Raw genomic sequence first — 27562 nt, 5'->3', positions numbered from 1 at the left:
GTTAAATCAGGGTATTAGCCAGGTGTTACTTTAAGTGAACTACGCTTTGAAGGGAAGGCAACAAGTAACAGATATTGAATAAGCCAAAGTGCTTAATTTTGTTTTCTATGAAATAATTTATTTTACTGTTTATTATGGAGGGGCTACAAGTACATAGCTGATAGGAACACAAGGTTCTAAACTTTGCAACACCGGTAAGAATGGTTATGAAGAACAGAGGAGCTAAAGAACAGGGCACACGACATTTACATTTGCTTATCTCCACCATACATCTTAAAACAGCAAAGGCACTTTTCAAAATGGTTAAATAGAAGAGCGTGGAATTTCAACCAACACATACCCAAAGCATAAGTCAAGTGATTGAATTTTCTTATACTTTGACTTTTAACATTTTACTAAAATCTCTGATATGCAATTGACTTTGTAGCCTTGCAAATCAAATCATTATTTAAGACTTCCTCAAATGAGAAGAACCTGATGGAATACTATAAAATCAGAATTTTTCTATACCCAATTATTGTTAAAAGAGCATTACTATCTCCTGATAAAGTCCAAAGGCCATATTATGTGATCATGTCCTCTCTGTGGTGAGGACTATGGAAGTGGACTCTTGTCTTTGTGGTTTCCTGGGCACACTGATCTAGAAACTGCCAGGTCCACAGCATTGTGCTGGGCACTGTGGAGACACACAAATATGGTATTACCTGTGCTTTCACAAGCTTACACTTACCCACTCTAATTGCGTCGGTCATGCTTTCAATTCCTACTGACCTGTTCCAAGCAGTTTCTTTCGTTCCCCCTGCCCCCCAAGCAGTTTCTTATAATAAAACACGAGCCAGATTCAGAGTTTGTGTCCCCATCCCTTACTCTATTCGATTTTCAGAAAAAGTCAGAGGAAGACCAAATCAAACTTACAAAGACAGCCCGAGCCCCACATCCGTCTGACGTATGGTTCTGTTTGTCTACAACATGGAAAAAGCAGTGGATAGATTGAGAAGCAGGGCATCTTTCAGCTCCTTAGGACTCAGTGCCTGCACAAATATAAGCACTACAATGCATTCTAAAACAAATGTATAAATGCTCTTGGACCAATTCATGCCCTTACTCCACACTCACAGAAAAATAAAATTGACTTCAATCGCATTTCCATTGTGAAAACACAAAATTAGACTAATGAAAGAACAGTTAGCTATCCTTGACTTGGTAATACTCTGACTCAATACAATTAAGGACCTCTTCTAATGGCATCCCTTCTCAACATGAAAAAACAACTTCTTGCACGTTTTCTAGAAATCAGTGTATACACTGACAGGTGTAGATAGAGTAAGTGTGGGTGACAAAGCTGATGGAAATAAGCATGTTGAAGACTGTACTGACGAGAAATTTCAATTTCTTTTTATTCTTGCTACACAGAATTGAACGATGTCAAATTTTGCTGTAGAAATGCTCAAGTCATCTTCTAGCGCAAAGCGATTGTATGGTAAGTGATCTGCAGGAGCACAAACACCATGTATTTCTCTATCTGACGTGTACTAATTATCCCTCCTCCATTTAGATATTCCATTTTCAGTATTGAGCTTTCTTTGAATCAAAGAAATCCCCAAGTTCATAAAATCGGAGTGCAATTTTCAGTGAGCTTTGTCAGGATGGAGAAGCCAAAAGAACGCTCAACTGGTGACACTGGGTTATCGTCAGAAGGAGTCAGTCAGTGATATAATCACAAAATTGCTACAGGGCAACAGGCTTCAGTAATTAAACATAAATCGTAAGGGTATGTTTCAGGCATTATAAAAATAGTGACCTCATTTCACTAGGTACCAACTAGTATTTACAAAGCTACTTGAATTTTTCTGTTGATCTTCATTGCTGTTAAATAATGATAGTTTTGATAGTGGTAAAACTTCATTTTTCAAGTGTAGGATGATCTGAGCTGAATGAGAAAAAGAATGATTAAGGGAAGGAAGGAAGGTAGGCCTGACATCAGTTTGAACATCGTATTTTTCTTTTGTTTTTGATTGTAAGAAGGCTCATGTCTCTAAGATTACCACAGTAAAGTCATTAACATGCCAGCCATTTTAAGGGTCTCAGGATTAATGAAGACCAAGAAAGACAAAAGGATAAACTGTGAATCAAGCCACTACCAGAACACAGACATGCCCGCCACCAGTATTTCTGACAGCCACATATATTTAAATACAAAGAGAATGACATATATATGACACTGTCATATAAATACTTCATTTTTTATGGTTAAAATTAAAAAAATAATTTTATAATTTTATTTTTTATATTTAAGAGTGGAATACTTTATTAAAAGAAACACTGGAAACGTGGATTCTTTTTGAGAAATAATCTTCATCTTCACTGCAGTCATGGAGAAATCAGATTTCTCCCCCAACCAATAGAAAATTAACCACTGATGAATCTAGTGCCAATCCCAAATAAAAGACATACATATGTATGTTAGGACTGATTCTGCCCATCCCGTTAAAACATTTCCATTCCTGAACTGTATTAGCTACTCAGATTCTAAAAATGCTCATTTTCCTGGGCATCCTATTTTGTCAAAGAATTTAGTATTTATTGTTATTCACATTAATTGACATTTACGAAGAGTAGAGAGACCAGTGACAATACCCCACAGTATGTAAGACCTTTATCTTTTTTGAAATGTTACCAGACTATAAAATTTAGCGTAACTTGCAGGTGTCTTGAGTTATCTCCTAATGTGCTTTCTCCCTTCATATTTCTTTCCATTTAAACAGAACATTTTTGCCTCTTAGTACCAATCCTGTAGAATTAAAAACAAAACAAAACAAAACAGATTCTATGTTTCATACATTCTGAATTAAAATGACCAAAGAAATAAAACCTATACAGGATCATTTTTCTTTCCTATCTAAATACTGGTTCTTCTATTAACCATATTTCAAATTTAGTTTTATATGTATATACAGTCAACACATCCATGTGCACAAGTTTCTGCAGAACCTCCCATTTTATTATAAAGCTTCCTCCTCGAACACATTTGAGGACTATGTCTTTTCACTTTGACTTGTTTAGACAACACAAGGAGGTTGGCACATTTTAATGTTAACAATACATTTTATTACTGTAAAAACAGACTTAGATTAATGGTGACTCTAGCTATTTGGTTACTGACTGATGCAGGACTATCTCCTGACTTTCTATACTCATCACTGTTGGCTAATTTGACACTTGATTGTACAACATGCATCTTTCGGGGGATAATCAGAGAATGCAAAAGTAGCAAATGCTAAGCAAATGATTTTGCTACTTTGAGCACTTCTGGCAGAGGGACTAGTTGGAAGTTAAAGAGGGAAGCTATCAATGAAATCAGAGAATAAGTTAACCTGTGGATTTCATTTTTTCACATTAGGTCTGGCCCCTCCTTATTGGAGGCTAACTGGAAACAGAATGGACCATGCTGTTCATTTTCAAACACTCCAATGATGTTCTCCAATAATTTTATTATCTCCAGTTTTATGGTGCCATACTATGCCTTTTGTATTGTTTAAATTTTCCATTGACATAATCCATATGCCAAAAAATTACTACACATTCCCTTTTACAGTCAAAAATAGGTTTACTGGAATGTTTTAGTTATAGCTGAAGGCAGCAAAATTTACAACATTTAGCTTTTGTATCACCCATAAACATGTGGATATTGCTTGCAAAGCAATTGTAATGTGAGAAGAATCTTGCAAATATTGATGGAATGGCTATGCATGTTTTTAGCATAATGTTTTGGTACTCTACATAGGCTTCTGGACTCCCAGTTTGACCCCCATGTCGATGCAATAATGCAAGTCCTTATAATAACAGTATGAAATATTGTGATCAGTGTTTAATTACATGTACAAACAATGAACTGGCAAGTATCTAGTTTCAAATTAGATCCTTGGAATATGGCAAAATAGAGGCTGGTTATCTTTGCCTTAAACATAATTTTTAAAAACACATTTTGTTAGAAGGGAAGAAGATAACTGGACATTCTCAATGCTCCAATTTGAAGTGATATTTGCCTCTTAGTTTCTTGAAAAAGAAGTTTTGAAAGTTATATACATAAGTTTCATTTAAATTATGCAGCAATCTTTTATTATTGTTGTCCCAGATTTTGTGTAATGAAGATCTCTGTCACCAAATCAAGCACGGTATTTCAAGACTGTAAGAACTGCAAGAGAAAAATGAAAAATGGAACGTATCAAAATCAGATTCAGATGGTATGTTAAAAACAATATTCCTAAATGTAGCTGTCTACTTTTGGAAATAGGTAATGAGGAACGAACTTTTTATTTTATTTTTTTAAGATTTATTTATTTATTTATTTTAAGAGAGAGAACGTGTGCACGCGGGGCGGGCGGGGAGGGGAAGAGGGAGAGAGAACCTCATGCAGACTCCCCGCTGAGCACTGAGCACAGAGCCCAGTGCAGGGCTCAATCTCACAACTCTGAGATCATGACCTGAGCTGAAATCAAGAGTCAGATGCTTAACCAACTGAGCCACCCAGAAGTCCCAGGAAGGAACTTTTATCTGAGATGAAAGATAACAGATGGGAGTGGATAAGCAAAAACATCATAAAACAAACTAAATGTCTAATATTGGCATTTTTTCTTTAGAGATTTTATTTTTAAGTGATTTCCACACCCAACATGGGGCTCGAACTTGCAACCCTGAGACCAAGAGTCGTATGCTCTACTGACTGAGCCAGCCAGGTGCCACTAAATTAGCATTTTGATCAAATAGATTATGATATTACCATAGCATACAGCTGCTACAATATTTTTTTAAATGTTACACATATTTTCCCAGATTATTAAACATATTTATTAGAAAGTATATGTTAGTTTTTGAAAAACATGCTTAATATCTTAATAGGAAAAAACTTGAAGTATATATGATAGTTATATTAACAGTGGCTATCTCTGTATAGTAGGATTACAGCTGAATTTTATTTTCTTCTTTATGCTTTATTCCACATTTTCCAAATTATCCACCATAAATATATGGTTGAATCTTGGTATCTACAGTAGTTATGTTCTCTACAAACACTGAATTAGTGAATAATAAACCCTTGTTCCCAGGGAAAATACAGGGCTAAATTCCTGCAAGCCTCTGGCTACATTTTTGTCAACGAATCAATATATAACCTTGTGTTTCTGTTCAAAGATAACCTTTCCATATATGCTGTTGATTCACGAACACTGAACTCCTGGCCAACAGCACTGTAATTTATGCCTAAACGAAGCTTATCTAACACAGGTGTTTTCCAGAAGGCCTGTCACTGCCTTCTTGAGCTTAGCAATGCTAGCCAGCATGTCAGCATGATGCTTGGGGGCCACTTTAAACAGTAAAATCACGAACAAAATGCACAAAAATGTGAGAAACGTGGCACTAAATAGACTTAGAAAGACACTTGTTTACTTTATGAGAGCTGAAGCTAGAAAGGCAGAGCATGGCCTCGTTAGACGTCAGCTGGGAACGTGCACATTGGGAGACTCAAGATTTTTCACCACTCCGGACACAGCTGCCAACGAGCGGTGAAGCACCTCCAGGACTGATTTCTGGTTTACACATCAGTGTTTTAGGTGAAGTCATAAACACAGAATCCACGAACAATGAGGATTAACACTATTTCTTTGTAACAACCTTTTTCTGAGGGTATCACCATGGAGTTTTTCAAATAGTTATTTTGAGACACTTTACAAATCTTCATAAAATCCCTACAAACACAGGTAAAGAGGCCTTGGAAAGGAGGAAGTAGTAAAAATGATCTGACTTTAATTAGAACATTATGGAAAAAAAGAAAGGACAAGAGTTAAGCTTTAATGATTGAAATAAAGTTCAAATCCCAAACCAAAACAACAAAACAAAAAACCATCATCTGGAGAAAATTTATCTGGGCTTGTCCTCCAAACACAGTATTATGAAATACAAGCTTCCATACCTGAAGTTAACAGAAGATGGGCCTGGAACAAATAGCTTAGCCCTGTATTTGCCGGTGGGGGTGGGGAGTAGGCAGGACTCTCTGAGAATCTGATAAAAGATACAGACTCTCTCCCAATAAAAATGTGCATATGCATATTCACATACAATTTTTCATACAATTTAAGAACATTTTCAGAGATCCACAGACGCTAGTGGGTTAAGAGGTCCTGACCTGGGTCAGAAGTCATTACTCAAACCTGACATTACTCATACTAGGTCAACTGAAAATAAGTTAAAAGAGAAATTAGAATCAACTCTAAAACAAATGATAGCCCCCCCAAATTACTAATCCAGTAAATACTTACTGATAATCACTAGCAAAAGGATAACAGCAACCAAAGCCATGATGGCTTTTATCTACAACACACAAAAGGCATAAGATAGGTATTAATGTTTGACTTGTTAATAAAGCCAAGATTATCTGTTGTGCTACTTATTACATCATACTAACTCATCAATGAATAGGCTCATCCCTTGAAAGCCTGTCCAATTTTTTATCATGTGAACTTGCTGGCTATTTGCATCTTTTTATAAATAATCAGAGTTCCCAAATTTAGGGGTTTTTGCCTGGATTTTATTGTTCAAGGCTGCACTGCACAGCAAACAGTAAGAATCAAAGCCCTCATTGGCCTGAACATTGTGTCTATGATTTCTCATGCTGATTTCTAATACGAGACCAAGAAAAGTATGACATTTTAGCAACTTTGTTCACAAGTGTTAGGATATGATGAATAACACAGGTATCTAACACAATTCATTCTCTCCACATAAGGCAGCGTTTTTTATAGCACTTACTCTCAAAGTATATGAGAATTCTGTTAGTTTTTGTTCCTTACTCTCTTCGTGGCATTTCTGTCTCCATTTTGAGGAATATAATTTAGATTCTTCGTGAATAACCTCATTTAATAAATAACTTGCCTAAGAGCACTCTGCCAATTTCACAGTTGAGAAGAGAAACCTTAAGATTAGTCCTTAGCTGCTTAGTATTTTCAGATCACATCTCTCTCTATAAAATTGTCACATTCCTCATTTAATCCTAAAAGACATAAACTATAAATTGGTTTGATTTTCCTGATGAATTCAAATGCAAGTCTGTTTTCATCAAACATTTTCACAGATAATTGATTAAAGATGGTTCATTAATAAAAAAAGATACCTATCTACTATAAACACTTGAGTATTAGAAATAGCAACCAGAAGTAGCTTTAATGTTTCTAAACTAAAGCTACTGGTAACATTTTTAGTGGCATTTATGACAAGAACAAAGTGACCAAGAGAATACAAGGAAGCTTTGCAATTTGGACACCAGGTGCCTATTAAAATTTTTAATTATGATAACAAAACAATGTTGAAATTCTCCCTCCTCACCTACTGGATAATTTTGTTCATTTACTTAAAGTCAGGTTTATTGAAATATACTTTAACTAGAATAAAATTCACCCTTTTAAAGTTCATCTTGGTGGGTTTTGACAAATGTATAGCTGTCAACCACCACCATCAGTCAAACATAAGGCATGTCCATCACTCCAAAAAGTTCCCTCATGCCCTATTATAGTCAGTATCCACCTCCCTACCCTTAGCCACTGGCAACCTCTGTTTTCTGTCCCTGTATCTCTTTCCCTAGCCTCTCCTAACTCATCACAGTCAAACCAGAAAGTGGCAGTGATAGAGGGACTATTTAGAAATATAATTCAAATATAATTTAAAAATATAATTCAATTTTTCTCCTTAAAAACTCAGTTAAAAAAAATAAAGCATACTGTTCCTCTGATCTGAAATCCAGAAAAGGCAAAACAACAATCTTTAGAAATGGCTAAAAAAAGCTAGGCAAAATGCACATTATGGTCATCTTTTTGTGGCTACATGAATGGGTCATGTGTATGTATGGGGAAAGGAAGTGAGTGGCTCATAACCCTTTGTTCTTCCAAACCAGGCTATAGAGAATTTCTATAAAAATGGAAAACTTAAAGAAAATGGGAAATTTATTCTTTAAAGAATGAAAATTTAAGCAAAAATTAAAATTCTAGACAAGGGGAACAATGAAACATGTTTCTTTCCTCGGTTCTGTATCTGAAAGTAAGATGATTCAACAGGTCAACAGATAAAAACAAGTAAAACCACGGCAACTCTTGGAAGAAATCCTTAGGATAAGGCAATGTCAAGTTTAGAAAGTTATCACTAAACCTGAAAATGAGAGATTAAAAACAATGAATTTATGTCTAAGATTTTCAACAAAGTCAAAAATGATACATGGAATTGGGAAGAAAAAGAAACTGCTTGTGTGACATGAAATTCACTATAAAATCTTAAACATTTTCTGTTTAATGCTTAGTAGCCATATTTAAGAGGCAAATTCATTTTTTTTTTTTTTTTAAAGATTTTATTTATTTGCGAGAGAGAGAATGAGAAACAGAGAGCATGAGAGGGAGGAGGGTCAGAGGGAAAAGCAGACTCCCTGCCGAGCAGGGAGCCCGATGTGGGACTCGATCCCGGGACTCCAGGATCATGACCTGAGCCGAAGGCAGTCGCCCAACCAACTGAGCCACCCAGGCGCCCAAGAGGCAAATTCATTTTTATAAAATGTTTTGCAAAAATATATTAGTGTATATTTTGATTCTCATGTTTTTCCTTGTTAAACATTTCTCTGGAATAATAGATTTTTTTTAAGCCTCATTTTTCATAATGGATTCTGACATACAAACTGCTTTTATTTTTTCCCTTCCAACAGAAAATTATATTTTTCTCTAGCTTCCACTCCATCTTTTTAATATCTCTATGTAATGTTATAAGATGCTCCAAAAAGGTACTAATAATAAATTACATGAAAAATTTATATTTCTTACAAGGTAGTAAGTGTACAAGTAGCTAAATTACTAATAAAATGTGGGATACTTTCTATGAAGAAATCCATGAAAACATCCTTTTAGGAATTGCTTGATTCCTTTAGTTATTCCTGTCCCCAAAGCTATTAATTAATTCAACAAATATTTGCTGAGTCCCAGCATGTCCCAAGTTCAGAAGCTATAATAAACAAGGCAGTGGTAGTCCCTGTCCTCACACGGCTTCAGATCTAGAAGCCCTTTATTCTTTGAAGACCACCTGAGATGCTGGGCAACTTATCCAGTGTCTTCTGATTGACTTACTTTGCATCCACGCCACCACATTTGCCTTCGAAGTTGTTTGGATCTGTTGCTAAAAGCAGTTGCATTATCCGATAAGCTTTCTATATCACATAGAGGATGGAGAGAAGGATTAAACGACATAACAGGATTCTTTTATCTAGTCACACAAAGACAAGAAAATATTAATTTCTACTTCTGCAAATGTATTCCCTTTTAAGCATGAAAACAACATCCTCCCTTTCCTCCACCCACAAACTCTGGCAATCTGTATTGGGGGACGGGGGCAAAAAATGGCTGTAGGTCATTATTCCCAGGGCCTCAATGCTTTCACGTAAACTTATGAATCCTGGTAAGAAAATACTCTTTAAAAATTCAAATACTTGACACACCTATGGAAAAAAAATTTACATGTGGAAAATGTAGATTCTTAGAAGATACAAAAAGTGACTGATTTTGAAGTAAAACAACGAATTTTATTTATTTATTTATTTTTGCTGGGACAATATCAGTTTTATTGAGGATGTGGAACAGCAGGAACTCTCATACATAGCTAGTAAAGATATAAATCAGCAGATTTAATCACTTTGAAGAATAATTTGACAGTATCTAGTAAAGCGGAAAATATCTGTCCCCTACTAAATAGCAATTTATTCCTAGTTACATACCCTAGAAAAAACTTTCACACATGCACACAAGGAGACATGTACAAGCATGCCCACTATAAACCTGTTTAATAGTGAAAAAAATCTGAAACAACTCAAACATTAACAGGCCAATGGGTAAATAAACCGTGAAACAGTCTGAAATAAAACAATGAATTTTAAAAGTGGTTAAGTAAGTTCTGTGGTTCGATAAGTCTTTCAAGGATGAGTGAGGTATTTAGCCATTCATCACTGAAACAGTATTTGAGAAGCTAACATGTGCCAGCAACTGTTACAAGTACAGAGACTAACATCTGTCAATAAAGAAATGTTACTGTTATCAGAGAAAGCCTAAGATAAAAATATCAGATGAAGTTTGACATAAGTGTTGAAAAGTGATTAGACTTTTCCTTCTTGAGATCATGAGAAAAGAAATACAGTGCACATGAACATAATAAGGCAAAAACAATTTTACTCTAACTGTTAAACAATAAATTTAAAATTTTTCCATTTTCAACCCGATAATTAATGCAATTAGATGATTCAAATAAAGGGAGCTAAAGTTAAAATACTAAAATCACAAACTTAAGGACCAAATATTTTCCTAAGCTAAGATTCCTAAACTCTGGCTAGAGAAATGGGAGGAGAAATAAACTATCAAAACACAAATAGTAAAAAAAAAAAACAAAAAAACCCCACAAATAGTATCGAGAAATATATGAAGTATCTGTACCTGATTTGTCCTGTAGTTCATCTAGTCTCTCCCCTCTTTCAATTACCTTTGTAATATTTTCTTGCATGACATCAATAACTTCATCCACCTGATTCTGAACACTAGTTTAAAAGAAAGATTTAAAAATTATTTTTTCCTTTGAACATTTTATAATTTTTGAAACTTTCATTAGAAAACTTCCATGATAGAAAATAGCAAGTTTTCAGACAAGTATTCAACTATAAAATGTTTAAGTTAAGGCTGTGTAGCACAGTCCTTCCATTTGTGGGTTTGAGCACTCAGAAAATTAAAGATACTATAAGTAAAAGTCATATTCAACTTAAAGATAGTTTATTTAGCCCTGTTCCTGCAAATCTCTGTCAGAATGTTCAGTAACTGCAGATTTTAGTCAAATAGCTTGACTCTAAATAATCAGTTTCATTTTCTTTTCCACAGGCTACTGAGGCATGTCATAGACACAGCTATAACCTACTTTTGTTGTAGTTTATACACTAAGGCTAACAAAGGAGTTTGCCTGGGTGTGTGATTAGCTTATGAAAATACTGAGTTTCCAAAATGGAAATGTACGTGATGTTCTGTGGGTGTTAACTGTTCACTGCTCATCAGTTTTCTCTTAAACAAACAGGTTTAAGACATGGGCACAGCTGGGAAGGCTCTGAAGCACCCAAGAGGGAGCAGAAAGGAAACATTTGTTGCTGTTTTTCAAAATGAAAATATAATTTCCTCCTTTATGTTAGGTGATGAGGGCCTTTTTTAATCAAATTTCAGACTGTTTAATAAAGACTTAATCTTCATTGGTTCATTCATCTAATTAGTTCTTAGCTGCCTACTCTCACTCAGGAGTTACCCTGAGTACACAAACACAGAAATGTTTAATAATTTAAAGTGTTTAGTTTTCCTCTGTTCTGTTAGACAAAAATTACGTTAAATTACTTCATAAAACGGTCATTCCAATGAAATATTTAAAAGGAGAAATAAAGTGAACTCATGGTTCTTACAACTCAAAAAATGTTTAAAATGCACTGGATTACTAGCAAGTAATTCTTTATTCTTTAAAGAATATATTTTTTGCCTCTAAGTAGAGGCAAGAAAAGGGTAGAAGCAGGAAAAGGGTAGAGAGATTTGTAATTTGAGCAACTGAGTGTCAGGAGATAATGCTATTAACTAAAATAGAAAATTAAGAACTCAAAGGAAAAACAAGTTTGTAAAGGAGGGTGTGGAGATTTGTATCATTTCCGGTTGAAGGAGAGTCATATGGTAGAAGAAAGGACACAAGAGAGCACATATCCAGGAAAAGATAAAGATATACAGAAAGGAAAAGCTGTATTTCAATGTTGATTTAAATCATCCTTAGGGCCTGACAGCACCTGTATTCCTGAAATGTCTCTATTCCAATTATCAACAGGGAAACTGCATGATATAGTAGTGTCTGTTGCAAGCCTCCTTGAGCCTCCTATTTTCTCACCTTTAAAATGGAAATATTCATCTCTCACTTGTGAGAATTAGATATAACAGTGTTTTTTAAACACTTAGCACAATGCTTAACACTTAGCATGTGCTTAATGTCAGTGCCCTTCTTTTAAGAAAAAAAAAATCCTGCTCTGCAACAAATACTCCAAAGAAAATATTTATTTTCATAGTTAACACCCCCATCTTGTGGCTTTTTAAGGTAGTGTTGACAAAAGAAGGTTTAAAGTTATGCTGTATTTTTGCAACCACATATCTCTCTCTCTCTCTCTCTCTTGCATCATGGAACATTCCTTGGGGTCCTTTTTATAAAGTTAAACTGATTGGACCAAGACTATAGTTAGGAAATTACCTACCCCTAACAGAGAATGCCTGTAATTCACTAGAGTTGCATTTATAAAGCTGTTATTTAACTTAAAAGCAAAGAAAACATTCCAAAGAGAATCCTCCATTTTACACAGGCATGTGGATATTTCAAATCTTTCACCAAAAAAAATCTTCCATAAAAAGTGATGTTGAGTATTTTTTGTGGGAATAATCTGGTGTCAACATGCCAGTCAAATTCAAACAAAGCAACAATGTTGCTGATCCATGAGGTTAAGAAATACCCTGTATTAAAATGTTACAAACTAAGTAGTGATAGCACAGCTTAAAGAAACTCACCAGTGCCAGCAATTTTGGTTACTCAACTAATGTGAGGTATTTGTCCATGGGCAAGTTGTGTGGTAGGTTGTGCTCCACCATCTTGGGCCATTTTGGGCACACACACGGAGTCATGCTCTGGTTAAATACGCATTTATGAGTTTGTGCCCACAAGGTTGAATATGTATGTTTTGATGACTGATCACCTTCTAAGTCTGGCAAGCCTTTAGCTCTAGAGTAAGAACCATTATACTTACTCAATAATCCCTTACTGTTCTAAAATTCTGTGATTACCAAAGATATTGTACTAATTAAATATGTACATAAACATATTCATGTGTGCATGTGCTTGGCACTTGCTAACACAGATACTTTGTTTGCAATGCCCATTCTGTACAACCAGCAGTGGCTTGGGTTCATCTGGAAAATCATATTCAGAAGACTCAATAAGCCATACTCAGTACTAGGCTCACTCTGCAGAAGGATATCAGGCAGGAAACAAAGCATACTGACAGGACAAAAAACAAGCGTGTCATCAGTGGAGTCCTCTTTACCAGATGGTTTAGGTACAAGAACTATGTGGGTAGAGAAATAGCTCTGCCATGGTATCCTGATGACCCTGCATGCTTTTTAATCCTCCCAGAACAAAAGATGAATGGCTTGTGAGGCCATCTCCCATTCATTTCCCTGAAGACTGTCACAAGACAATTTCTTACAACTTCCCAGGTTCTGATGATGTTTGGAGGCTTTCTGCAGGCCATATCTGAAGACTATAAAACCACCGAGCTACAGTGCAGAACTGGCTCCTTTTTAACAGGGTATCCTACAACTCCTATTGTAGCCGTGCAGCCCCTTTTGCTTTGGAGTCATCATTTTTGGTGTGTAGAACAAGAACCCAGAGAGATTGGCTACTCTTCCTTTTACGGTCTATGTACATAATGACCTGCCTGAATCTAAGTAGCTCCTTGTATCTTTACTGGCCATATCAGAGCTTTGGAGCAGCAGGGACTCTCTTCTGCTGGCCTTGAAGGAGCAGGTACCATGAGTTCTACATGTGCAAGGAAAATAATTCTGGCAACAACTACCTGAGCTTCGTCAGGAGCTTCAAGTGAGATCCCAGCCCAGACAACACCTTGATTTCTGGCTTGTGAGACCCCGTGCAGAGGGCCCACCTAAGCAGTGACCAAACTCCGGGACCCATGGAAAATGTGAGATGATAATGTATATGAGGTGATAATGACTATCCCTCCTTAGATCCTGAATCCAGGTCATTTAGTTATCGTCCACAGTTAGTCTTCAAAACTCGGTCAGTTTCCAGGGCTATTTCACTGCTCCTCCCATTCCTTCTCCCTTATTGTCCTGACTCAGATCCTTCTAACATTGGATACATTTACTACAGCATTACCCATCAACCTACCACCACCAACATATACAGAAAAAGCTTTAAACTGAAAATTACTTAGCTATAAATCTTAGATCAATATAGGTATTAGGATAAGTTACAGATATGAAAAAATTCTGGAGGAATATAAAAAAATTGTACTTCAAAAAAACTAAATCTATTATATTACTCCTATTAATTCTGAAAATGGGAATCAAGCAATAGATTTAAAACCAAAATGGACTTTGAGATTATGCTAAATAAATGGATTTGACATAAAGTAATCAAGTTAAGAGAAACCAACACAGGAACTGGATTTCCTTAGCCATTATTCAGAGGTAGCTTTGTGAAAATAAAAAGAATTATTTGGTTTTTTACAATCCAGCAGTTATAGTTAGTCTACATCAAGGCTCAGCAAATTTTTTCTGTAAAGGGCCAGATAGATAATAGATATTTCAGATTTTTGGGCCGTAAGGTCTCTGTCACAACTACTCAAATCTGCCATTGTAGTCTGAAAGCAGCCATAGATAAGAAAACAAATAGGCATGGCTGTGTTCCAATAAAACTTTATTCAGAAAAATAGGCAGCAACCAGATTTGGCTCATAGGCTGCAGACTGCCAACCCTGGGTCCACACAGAAATATGATAATCACTTAAGCAAATGAGTATCTCAGGAACTTACTGCTTAATTTTATCATTTCTAGGTCCAAATCTTGGTCCAGATGGTCCCCTTCTGAAAACAAAATACCAAGTACATATTCATAATGAGAGCATTAAGAAAAAAAATAGAAAAGACACACAATCAAGCGCAACTCTAAACATGGATTAGTCATTTATTATAAAAAAACACATTTTACTGGTATTGCTGGAACCGAATGATATTTAATCACATCTGTACTTTACTGGTACTTGGTGCTGGCCACAACTAACCTAATTCTTCTGAATGTTAAAATTTTCAGAGAAAATAGGGTTTATATAACCCTTTGTTTATACACAGGTTGTTCTAATCACTAACCTCTGAAACACCATAACAACTCAAGTGCCAGTGACTAGGAAGAGCTTTATGAGAAATTATAGAACACTAAAAGTAAATTCACCTTCGAATTAGGTTATCACAAAATGCTGATTATCAGGAATGGATATAGAGAAAAATCCATTCAAAACACTAGTATTTTTTTCGTTACTCATCTTAAACTTACCAACAAAGCTAAAGGGAAATCCAAGAGTCTACGAAAATACCAACATTTCTCAAATTATTTATTAGTTAAGTGTTATATCATTTCAACCATTTTAATATTCTGGAAATAAAAACTTTTGGATGTTTTGAGTAATTATCATTCCTCTGAGATAGAGAATAAGGCATAAACCACAAAAATTTTAAAAAGTAGGATTGGGTGCCTGGCTCAGTCAGTAGGGTCACTGATCTGGCTCACTGATCTCATCAGGGTGGTGAGTTTGAGCCCCATATTGGGTGTAGAGCTTACTTTAAAAAAAAAAAAAACTAGGGGCACCTGGGTGGCTCAGTAGTTAAGTGTCTGCCTTCGGCTCAGGTCATGATCCCAAGGTCCTGGGATCAAGCCCCGCATCGGGCTCCCTGCTCCGCGGGAAGCCTGCTTCTCCGTCTCCCACTCCCCCTGCTTGTGTTCCCTCTCTCGCTGTGTCTCTCTCTGTCAAATAAATAAAAATCTTTAAAAAATAAAAAACAAAAAATTTTTAAAAATTAGAAAAGAAAAAAATAGGATCTGTACCAATTAAACACTAACTCCCCCATTCCTCCTCATCCTAGCCTCTGGCAACCTCCATTCTACTTTTGTGTCTCCATGAATTCATCTACTCTAGGTACTTCATATAAGTGGAATCATGTAAAATGTATCCTTTTGTGATCAGCTTCTTCCATCTAGCATAACGTCTTTGAGGTTCATCCACATTGTAACGTGTGAGAATTTCCTTCTTTTTTGAGACTGAGTAATAAAGGCCAAGTAATATTCAATTGTATCCATATACCCTTTGTTTATCCATTCACCTGCTGATGGACATTTAGGTTGCTCCATCTTTTGATAATTGTGAATAATGCTGCTATAAACTTGGGTGTTGATTAATTTTTTAAAAAATGTATTTGTTTTGTCTCCCTTTCAACACCCAGACAGAACCGCAGTGTGTGGAAGCTGCATTTTGAGCAAGTGTGCGCTGGCTGTCAGGCCTTCAGAAAGATGTACATTATTTGCGAGCGGACTTCCAGTGGTACACTGCTGGTCTGAAGACTGAGTGTTTCTCACAAGGGTATCCAGCTTTCAATGAGGGAATCACTTATTTAAGCTTCTGGCCTCCTGTTCAACCCTAAGTTCCTTTCTGACAGACAGCTATTGCTCCAGTTCTAAGGCTTTTCACCATAATTGGCACCGTGGCAATGAGCTTTGTGACTCTTCGGAAATCTTGTCACATGTAGGAAATTATCTTTCCACTTCATCTGACCTTGGCCAAAGTGATACTATTTTCTGTTAATGGATCTGCTTCCTATCTGGCAGGCTCTTTTTTGTTCACTTCTTCACAGCTGTCAATTACTTTTAATAACATGTTTTTATTTGGGGGAGCAAAAGCCTCTACAAAAACTCTGCAACATTATAACAAAGAGGGAGGCAAATGTTTCTCCTCAGGCACACCCCTCTACATGAATCTCCAGAGGAAACTCCTGCAATAATCTACGCCTGCCTGGGCGCCTGGGTGGCTCAGTTGGTTAAGCGACTGCCTTCGGGTCGGGTCATGATCCTGGAGTCCCTGGATCGGGCTCCCTGCTCGGCGGGGAGCCTGCTTCTGCCTCTGACCCTCCCCCCTCTCATGTGCTCTCTCTCTCTCATTCTCTCTGTCTCAAATAAATAAATAAAATCTTTTAAAATATATATATATATATATATATATACGCCTGCCTTCCTGACTTTGCAAATACAAATCTAGGCCTGTACGAACACAGCCCTTTCTAATCATAACTGTGAAGCATTGATCAGATCAATTAACTGACAAAGTATCATGGCAATTCAATGGGAAAAGGATAATCTTTTCATTAGATGGTGGGGGAACAACTAGATAGCCATATGCCAAAAAGAAAAAAAAAATCCATTCTTTACCCTTACCTCAACCATATATAAAAATTTACTTGAAGTAGATTATAGACCTAAATGTAAAAGCCAAAACTATAAAACTCCTAGAAGAAAATATAGGAGAAGATCTTATTGAACTTGGGGTTGGCATATATTTCTTAAATAAGCAAAAACAAAGAAAATTTGTAATAAATTGATTTCATCGAAATCAACAGTTTGATCTTCAAAAGATACTGTTATGAAAATGAAAAGATTAAGATACAGACTGAAAATAAATATCTGTAAAACATACCTGACAAAGAACTTGTATCTTGAATACATAAACAACTGAATAAGAAGACACATTTAGAATTGGGCAAAAGATTTTAACATGTACTTTATCAGAAGCTACGAGGACGGCAAATACACACAAAAAATGATGTCTAACGTGATTTGTCATTAGGGAAATGCAAATTAAAACTATAGTGAGATACCACAACATATCTGTAAGAATGGCTAATATTAAAACACTGACCATATATAGTATTGATGAGGATTTAGAGCAACTAGAACTCTTATACAATGCTGGTGGGAAGATAAAATGGTACACCACTTTGGAAAACAGCCGTAAAAATATACTAGCCACTCAACTAACTCCTAAGTATTTTCCCAAGAGAACTGAAAGCATTAAGTCTACACAAAAATTTGTACATAAATGCTTATAGTAGCTTTATTCATGATAGCAAAAACTATAAACACCCCAAATATCTATCAATAAGTGAATGGATGAATGAACTGTAGTACATTCATATAATGGAATACTTCTCAGAAATAAAAAGGAACTACTGGTACATGTGATAGTGTAGGTGAATCTCAAAATTATTATGCAAAGTGAATGAAGCCAGAAAAAAAAAGGCATACTGTATGATACCATTTATTTAAAAAATTCTAGAAAAATCAAACTATAGTGATAGAAAGCAGATCAGTGGTTGCCTGGGGATTGGGGGAGTGACAGATTCCCAAGGGGTATGAGGAAACTTTTGAAGTGATGGTTATGCTCATTACTTGATTTTGGTGATGATTTCACAGGTGTATAGTACATGTATCAAAACTCATATGCTTTATATGCATTTTATTAGATGTTAATTACATCTACAACACCAATAAAGCTATTAAACAAAAAAAACTTACAGAAAAAAGTCTTCTTCTTCGTCTGAATCATCTTCCAAAAGATTTCTCTGTCAAAAAAAAAAAAAAGACTTGAGTTTTCAGATTCAGAAGGCTTACAAACTGTCAGGGAGGAGTAATGAAGGAAGTTCTATCCTGGTGAAATTTCTTTACTCCAAGGTTCCAGACAGAGGGAAGAGTGATTACCTGTACTTCACGTAAGCTAAAAGAGCCACATATGCCAACCCTCCAAAGAAAATGCTTATAATAGCAGGATGCTATGACTGACTACAAGGTAGAAAGGTCGCTGAAGCCAGGGTGGGAATAAGGAACTGTAGGCAATCAGGAAGAAGTTAAGTCCCTTCTCCTTCCTCTTGCTTTCCAATCTCTCTCTACAGGCAGAACCTAATAGGGAGCCAGGTAGCAAAGGAGAAATGTAGTTGCAGAGCCAACTCCAGCATCAGAGAGGAGCACAGAAGACAGGTTCGGAGCTGGGACACAAGGGTTTAGTGATTGGCACAGTCCACCTACCACCTCCACAGTTCATAAATAACCCTCTACACATATTAGAACTTCCAAACAAAAACAACTTTATACTTCTATTTTATAAGATGGAACTATTTTCCTTAATATGAAGATGATCACACCCTCTTGCAACAACCAGACCTTTTCAGCATACAAGAACTTAGTATATAACTTGTAGGCATAATAATAACTCCCCAAAATATCCCCATCCTAATTCTTGAAACCTGTGAAAATGTCTCCTTGCATGCTTAAAGGGACTCTGCAGATGTGTTTAAGTTAAAAATTGTGAGATGGTAAGATCAATAGGGATTATTCATGTGGATCCAACATCATCAGAAGAGTTCTCAAAAGAGGAAGGCAGAAGTGCCAGAGTGAGAGCGCGGGAAAGAGAGAGAAAGGAGAGAGAGAAGGCAAGGAGGGAAAGAGTAGGGAAGGGAAGAGCTAGAAGATCTTACACTGCTGGCTTTAAAGACAATGGAAGGAGCGGGAGCCAAAGACCACAGGCAGCCTCTAGAAGCCGGGAAAGGCAAGGAAACTAGATTCTCCCCTAGAGCCTCCAGAAGGAACACATCCTGCCAGAGCCTTGATTTTAGCCCAGGAAGACCCACTTTGGACTTCTGGTCACCAGAACTAGAAGATGGTAAATCTATGTTGTTTTGAGTTTGCGGTAATTTGTTACAACAGCAATAGGAAATAAATACACCACCTATGTGCCTTTTCTGAGAAAATTACTCAAGGAATTTCACCAGCCAAAAAAACCCAATTATTATCAGAAGAAACATTCTAAGACAGAGATTGATACAATCATTGACTCTAATAAAATGTGTGGTCAATAATAATAAATGATAATGTGATTGTGAACTATATCTTATAGCTATTGAAAAAGAAAAGGTACAAGGCCAACGTCTGGCTTAAGAAATTAAACGTAATACTAACGTTGAAGACTCCGATGGACCTTTCCCTAATCTTCACCTCCTCTTCTACCCAAGAGGCAATCACTACCCGGAAAGTGTTGGTTATCATTCCCTTTAATGTTACACATTTACTTTTATTTAATGTTGTTATTCATTTATATTTTGTATAAAAGCAACAATAAATATCCAGTGTTGGGGCACCTGGGTGGCTCAGTCGTTAAGCGCCTGCCTTCAGCGCAGGTCAGGAACCCAGGATCCTGTGATCGAGCCCCACATCGGGCTCCCTGCTCAGTGGGAAGCCTGCTTCTCCCTCTCCCACTCCCCCTGCTGTGTTCCCTCTCTCGCTGTCTCTCTCTGTGAAATAAATAAATAAAATCTTTAAAAAAACCAAAAAAATAAAAAAATATCCAGTGTTAGGGTTTTTGTTTTTGTTTTTTTAAAGGTATAAGGAAAAACTTTAAAAGGGCCCCAAATCGTTCTAATACAACCTAGAAGCAGGAGTGGAAGGGTGAAGTGCAGAAGAGTGAGAGGCGCACCTCACCGGGGACAGGAGTGGCGGAGGCGGGAAGCTGGCTAGAATGAGAAAGTAAAACAACAGAGGGGGCATTGTTTTGGGTATGTTGACAGAGAATGCAGATTTAAAGATTTAAACATAACTTTTTTTTGTTTTTTTTTGTTGGTTTTTTAAGATTTTATTTATTTTAGAGAGAGAGTGAGAATGAGCCGGCAGAGGGGCAGAGGGAGAAGAAGGCTCCCCGATGAGCAGGGAGCCCAATATGTGGCTGGATCCAGGACCCTGGAATCTGACTTGAGCTGAAGGCAGAGGCTTAACTGACTGAGCCACCCAGGCATCCCTAAACATAACTGTTAAAATATGAGGTTAATAAAAAAAGGGGAGAGGGAGAAAGGAAGGACATTTTTTAACTAGTGATACTGGGGTTGGGGAGAAGATGAGGAAAAACAATCAATCTGCCAAAGCAGTCAGGGCAAGAGGGAAAACATATGAAATCTAATAAACTATATCTATGTATAATATATAACATTATCACAGAGAGTGAGAAAATGAAAACAGGATATATTTAATATTCATTTAATAAACATGTTTGCACATCTTCTATGTGCTAGGCACCGTTCTAGGCAAGCACCAGCTTTGAACAAGACAGACAAGGTCTGAACTCTCATAGAAAAATATCTGATGGTGACAAATGCTATGCCGAGAACTGAAACACTGACAGGATAGGAAGTGACAGGGTGACTAAATGAGATTAGGTTGTCACGGAAAATCACTCTCAAGAAGTGAAATTTAAGCTGCGATCCAAATGATAACAAAGGGCCAACCAAAGATCAGGGGGAAGGGCATTCACGGCCAGCAGAGGGACTGGCTAAGACAGAAGCCCAAATATATTAGTTATCATAACAAATGTGAATGATTTGAATGCTCCTATTAAAAGTAAAAATTACACATGATTAGAGTCCAACAATTCCAGCCAAATCTGTTTACAAAAAATTCACCTAAAACGAATGTCAAACAAAGGATGAAAAAAAGAGGTGGAAAAAAACACATCAGCAAATTCTAATGAAAAGAATGTTAGGGTTAGCAATATTAATACAAAGATGAATTTTAGGACAAAAGCATTAAACAACCAAATTAATGAGGAGAAATTGGTGATGAGGAGAAACTGGCTGGCAGGAGAAATGTGGAGAAAGTGGAATCCACATACCCTGCTGGTGGGAATGTAAAAATTGTGCAACCACTTTGGAAAACAATTTGGCAATTCTTTCAAAGGTTGAACATAATAACTAAGCTGGCAATTCCAGTCCTAAGTATTCACACAAGAGAAATGAAAACATGTTCACGTAAAAATCTGTATGTGAATATTCATAGCACTGCTATTCTTCTTTTTTTTTTTTAAAGATTTGAAAGAGAGAGTGTGAGTGCGGGGGGGGGGGGCAGGTAGAGGGAGAGGAAGAGAGAGAATCTCAGGCAGGCTCCATGCTCAGAGTGGAGCCCAATGTGGGGCTCGATCTCACGACCCTGATATCATGACCTGAGCTGAAATCAAGAGTCGGATGTTCAATTGACTGAGCCACCCAGGCACCCCAGCATGGCTAATTTTTTTTTTTTTTTTAAGGATTTTATTTATTTTAGAGAGAGAGAGAGAGTGTGTGTGCATAAACGTGGGGAGGGGGGAGGGGCAGAGTGAGAGGGGGAAAGAGTCTTAAGCGGACTCCATGCATGGTGAGTGTGGAGCTCAAAAGGAGGGCTTTATCTCATGACCCTGAAATCATGTCCTGAGCCATAACCAAGAGTTAGTCACTTAACTGACTCCACCACCCAGGAGCCCCAACAACACTACTATTCTTAATAGTCAAATAGCCAAAAAGCCAACAGCCAGAAGTGGTATGCAAAAAGTCATCAATATTCCAAAAAACCCCAAATGTCCATCAAGTGATGAATGGGTAAATGTGATATATCCATATACTGGGATATTATTCAGCAATAAAAAGGAATGAAGTACTGATACATGTCACAACATGCATGAACTTCAAAAACATTAGGATCTAAATCCAAAAAGCCAATTACAGAGACAACATATTGTATGATTCCATTTATATAAAATGTCCAGAGTAGACAAATCTATAGATTGGTGGTTGTCTAGGGTTGAGGGGATGAGAAGAATGGGGGATGAATGCTAAAAGGTACAGGGTTTCTTTTTGGAATGATGATAATGTCCTAAAACTGACTGTGGTAATAGTTGCACAATTCTGTGAATAAACTAAAAACCATTTGAACTGTACACTTTAAAAGAGTGAATTGTATGGCATGTGAATATCTCAATAAAGCTGTTACTAAGAAAAATGGAATAGGAAAGTAGAATAAAACTTAAAAAAAATTTTAAAAGTAATTTATAGATATTAGAATCAATCAGTTATCAAATTTCACCATCTGATAAACATTCAAAAGGAGGTCTCTAAGCAGCCAATTTTGTTCAATTTTGGTTCAATATCCTATTTTTACAATAAATTGTGGTAGTAATCAACCAACAATGTAAAGAGAAAGAGCCACAGTTACACTCTCAGCAGCGGAACTGATTAAGACTATATTTTATAATTTTAAGTATATACATAAAGCTTATTTTAAAAAGCTTCCTAGCAATTAGTCTATTGGTGGATTCTACCCCCTTCAAGTAAAAAACAAACTAGAGAGAGTTAGAATAAGGAAAAGACAAATGTTTCCTGTATTGTACTAAAAGATACTTTTAAATCATAAGCTGTTGGAAAGAATGAATAATATGAGTTCAGAACCTGTACAAAAAAGGAATGTGTAAAATGAAGTCAAGTAGATTATAAGATCTATACAGGCAGAGATTGTTTTTAGCACAATAGTAGGTGGTGAATAAATGCATCAGTAAATAAAGGAATAATAATGAGATAGGAAGTGAGAGAGGGTTTCAGGTTGCTGGATAAAAAAGAAAAACACTAATTCCTTTCCTCAATAAATATTTCTTGAGTACTTACTCTAAAAGTAATCTATTTACAACATTCCTATCAAATGTTGTCTTCCAAAATTCTGCATAACTTCTAGATTTATACATATCTGCATAGAATGTTCTGGAATAGGGACAGCTGGGTGTCTCAGTCAGTTAAGTGTCTGCCTTCAGCTCAGGTCATGATCCCAGGGTCCTGGGATCAAGCCCCACTTCGGGCTCCCTGTTCAGTGTGGATCCTGCTTCTCCATCGGCCTCTCCCCCAACTTGTGCTCTCTCTCTCTAAAATAAATAAATAAAATCTTAAAAAAAAAAAAAAAGAATGTTCTGGGATAAATTAGAAATTGAATGTTATATAAAAACTACTCTGGACTCCGAGACAATTATAGAACTAACATCCTTTATCTGCAATTCCAAAAATCTAAGAAATTCTGAAAACCAAGAAGTTTTGTTAAGTTTGGAGCCAAAACTTATTTGGAGGAAAACCTGACCTGAATTGATGTTAGCTAATTTATTTATACACTTTACTTATATACTTAGAGTAATCAGATATTTCTTTTCTTTTTATTTTAGCGAGGGAGAGGGAAAGAGAGACTCTTAAGCAGGTTCCACACCCAGCAGCAGAGCCCAACTTGGGGCTCTATCTCACAACCCTGAGATCATGACCTCAGCCGAAATCAAAAGTCGGACGCTCAACCGACTGAGCCACCCAGGCCCCTCATAATCAGACATTTCTGAGAAATACTAATATACTTAGAGGTGCTGCTCCAGAGGCCAAAAAGCCTATTATATAATATGCACTTAACTACCTTTTTAAAATCTGAAAAACTCTGAATTCCAACCATATTTGGTTCCAGAATAAACTGTGAGTATAATTTGATCAATAGTGGAAGTAGAATTCAACTGAGTCACCCATCTGAGTAATATATACTTTAAAATATTTACTATGAAGAAAAAACAGAATTAGAATATAGCCATAAACTTCAGATTTTTCTAAAACAAATTATTTACAAAAGGAATGAACACATATTTTGACTCTGTTTGAAAAATTAAGATTCTAAACTCACCCTTTCACTTTTCACAGAACCAGTGACATCATCATCATTTAGGTGGCGCTTGAACTTGGGAGGCATACTTTTTACTCAAGAAGTACTCTTCTCTTTCCCAGCAGAGTAAGTATGCACCACCTTGAAGAGAAAATAAATTTCATCGGATTTGAGACTTTGGGGTAGAAGCTAAATTACTTCAATAGTGTTCAAGGCCTTGTATGAAGGAGCTTCCTTCATTTCTCGGACTTTACTGCCTTCCCTCTTGCTTCATTCCGGGTGATCCTGTCCTCCATGCCAGGCCTCAATACATAAAAAATAGTTAAAACTATGAGAAAATGGATGTAACTTGGGGCGCCTGGGTGGCTCCGTCATTAAGCGCCTGCCTTCAGCTCAGGTCATGATCCCAGAGTCCTGGGATCGAGCCCTCCATCGGGCTCCCTGCTCTGCGGGAAGCCTGCTTCTCCCTCTCCCACTCCCCCTGCTTGTGTTCCCTCTCTCGCTGTGTCTCTCTCTGTCAAATAAATAAATAAAATCTTTAAAAAAGAAAAAAAAAGAAAATGGATGTAACTTTTAAAAGAGAACATGTGGGGGAAATTAGTGGAAGTTTTTATAAAATTCAAGAGCAGATTGCTTAGGAGGGGGAAATTAGGAGAAAATGAGACATTAAATGCTTTAAGATTTTAACCTGGAATCAGAAGACAGCAGAACACTCCTAGTTTTCGCATTTTTAGTTAGTTGATTAAACAATGATTCAGTTTCTTCATCTATAAAATAGTGATTTCTAGGCTTCTGCATGGAGTTGAGATGGTCAAATCAGGTAATACATGCAAAAATATTCTAGAAGTTATAACATCCTATTCCAAAGCACAGCACTAGGTTCCAAGAAAAAGGACAAGTTTAGTAAGTAGTGGGTTAAACAGAGCCAGGTTTTTGGTTTTGTTTTTATTTTATTGCTACAGGAACGTCTCATAGCTTTTTATATGCTAATATGCATTGTGATTTTCCAGGAAAATGCTTGAGTATGCAGTTTATTCAAATTTTCTTGAGAAAAAGCTGACATGCAAATTTGAGTTTTCAGTATCTTAGATTAGAAGATAGATGAAAATTGAGAATAGCTAAGGTACTGAATCTTTTACTATGTGGTAGGCACTGTGCTCATTGATTTACATGCATTTTCTTTTAGTCTTTATGACACTCCTTTAAAGTAGGCTCTAAGAAGCTAAGAACTAAGGCCTAGTAAAGATAAGTAACTAATAGTCACTCTACTGATTAAAATAGCAGAAACACAGGCTCAAGTTAATCAATGGCTATCCATGATCACTTTTAATATTAAATTAACAGACCCTATTCTGTTCTAGAAAGACCACTTCTCTGTAACAACCCAACAGCCCTCTTCCCCTTTTCACAAAAAGAAACAACTCTAAGATCTTTAAGTATAATTAGACATCAGTTTGCTGGCTAATATTATATACAAGCCCACAGTCCAGTTTCATAAACCAAATAAAAGTAATATTTTAGGGCCTCCTATCAAAACAAATTGATAGTTTTCTTTGATAAGAAATGCTTCCAAACCAGAAACTTAACCACTTGTAACAAAAACCAAATACTTGCTACCTAAGTAACAGCTCTAGAGTTCTTTATTCCATGATATTTCTGTCACGTACATCTGGCCCATTTTATTCCTCATACTTTGATTTCAGAATAACTCATTCACGCAGAAATGTTATAGCATGCAGGAAAAAAAACAGATCACAAAGGAAGCAACTGAAAAATCTGGGCTTTTCAATTATACCCGCACATTATTATTTATATTTTAAACCCAACAAAGGGGCTGCTTTAATACCCTATGGCAAAAAACAGGCACTTACATCTTTATGAAATACACAGTCAAGCTACAAGTTTAATGATGAGCAAACCCCATCATCAGGTCCTATAATCCAAGGATCAGCCTCTTGAAGGCAAGTGTCTGACAAACAGAAAAGACATCAGCAAAGCATCAAGCAAGATTAACTGTGCTTGATGAACCACAGAGCAACTGATGATTTGTGCCAAACAACTAGTAAAAAAAAGAATACTCAGAAATGAGGCATATATTTCTACCTAAAATTTCTCCTGCAAAAAATACACATGAATTCGGGGATTTGTGTGTGGGTACATACGTAAATAAGAGAGTTTTCATGATGTATTTCAACACTGAGAGTTGAACAGCAATATATAATTCATTTAAAAAAGTCACATCGCCATATGCTTATCTCATCATCATATGTTTACAGTCTCGTGTATATTTTTTGAAGAGGCAGTTTAAGTTCTCTATTCAAAGTCTATACATGTAATACACTTCTAACCTGTTGTTTAATAGTGTTGGCTTCTTTTTTGCTTTACACAGAAGACTAACCCCCCCATGTATTTCGTTTCACAAGAAGCTTGAATCTGGGCAGAGGTTTCCCTTTTCCCGGCCTCCATTCCCCTTCTGACTCTTCTTCCTCATCTCCATCACCAGTCTTGGTTGGTGCAGTTTCACGGAAATACATGACTTGGATGGGCACAGCCTGAAGATGTTATTCATAAAAACTGTCAAACTATAATGATTCACCTCACCTTCCGGTCATTATAAACGCAGCAGGGTTGGCGTTCTTTCTCCCGTGACTTTAAACTCGCCCCCCCCCCAATCGGTCGCACCAGGCCACGTCCCCCGACCTCTGATGCTCCTAACTCTGGTCCTTTCTACCCCAAGATACCCACTCACATTCCAGGCTACCTCCCACTCTTCCCAAACCCGCCCCACGCCCTCCACTGTTCTCTTTCCGTCTCCCGCGAGCACCCTTCAATTGCCTTTCTTCTCCCCCTCAACCGCCCCCCACATCCGCACACCCCAGTCCTGGTCGTCCTCCACGACTCCCGGCCCGCATCCAGGCTCCCCAGTCTGGGGTCCCTCCCCGGCCCCCTCCACCCCCAGGCCGGTCCCGCAGCCCAAGGCGGACGTTGGGAGGCGGCGGAACAGGGGCGTCGTCTCCGTTTCCTTCCTCCTCACATCTGCCCCTCCCGTCGGGACGGCCGGCGCCAGTACCTGAGTCTCCGGGGGAGCTCCGGGCCGCTCTCCGGGGCGGGCAGCGCTGGGAGGGCGGGGGAAGGAGTGGGAAGCGCAGGAAGAAGCGGGGAGGGGGAGACAGTGGGCGCGGACCCGGCGTCGGCCGCTCCGCCGCAGCAGCGCCCGCACTCATCGAGCCGATCGGTGCTCCGCGGCCTGGCGCCAGGCGGAGGGGGCGGGCCCAGGCCGCGGAGATGGTCGAGGGAGTCGAGTGGAGCTGGTGGAGCTAGCTGGTGGAGCTAGCTGGTGGAGCTAGCTGGTG

At 37.3% G+C, this 27562-nt stretch overlaps 1 protein-coding gene across 3 annotated transcripts; it reads right to left on the bottom strand.

Annotated features, from left to right (window-relative positions):
- Positions 1 to 145: 145 nt before the first annotated feature.
- Positions 146 to 27501, bottom strand: VAMP4 (vesicle associated membrane protein 4). Of its 3 annotated transcripts, none has more exons than XM_021682633.1 (8): positions 27280 to 27501; positions 24231 to 24350; positions 18261 to 18307; positions 14678 to 14728; positions 10506 to 10606; positions 9153 to 9232; positions 6315 to 6366; positions 146 to 4195 (listed from the first exon to the last, which is right to left on the bottom strand). In XM_021682633.1, exons 2-8 carry the CDS (start codon positions 24294 to 24296, stop codon positions 4167 to 4169), a joined length of 426 nt encoding a protein of 141 aa, XP_021538308.1. In that variant the 5' UTR covers positions 24297 to 24350; positions 27280 to 27501; the 3' UTR covers positions 146 to 4166. The 3 variants fall into 3 exon arrangements, with proteins under 3 accessions (XP_021538308.1, XP_044772340.1, XP_021538309.1); XM_044916405.1 differs by having other exon boundaries at positions 14678 to 14725; XM_021682634.1 differs by lacking the exon at positions 27280 to 27501 and adding an exon at positions 26811 to 26845.
- Positions 27502 to 27562: the final 61 nt, after the last annotated feature.

The sequence above is a fragment of the Neomonachus schauinslandi genome, chromosome 6, assembly GCF_002201575.2.
Source record: "Neomonachus schauinslandi chromosome 6, ASM220157v2, whole genome shotgun sequence".
In the NCBI taxonomy this organism is placed as follows: Eukaryota; Metazoa; Chordata; class Mammalia; order Carnivora; family Phocidae; genus Neomonachus; species Neomonachus schauinslandi.
Note: the sequence above shows the minus strand (reverse complement) of the source record. Positions and strands in the feature narration are given on the sequence as shown.

Excerpts from the sequence above, each read along its gene's own strand:
- VAMP4 (XM_021682633.1), bottom strand. The coding sequence starts at position 24,296 with ATGCCTCCCAAGTTCAAGCGCCACCTAAATGATGATGATGTCACTGGT. Across the intron at positions 6,367-9,152 it reads TGTGGTGGCGTGGATGCAAA|ATAAAAGCCATCATGGCTTT; the intron begins GTAAGTCAATCA and ends TGTGTGTTGTAG. Across the intron at positions 4,196-6,314 it reads CCTTTTGCTAGTGATTATCA|TTCTTACAGTCTTGAAATAC; the intron begins GTAAGTATTTAC and ends TTTCTCTTGCAG.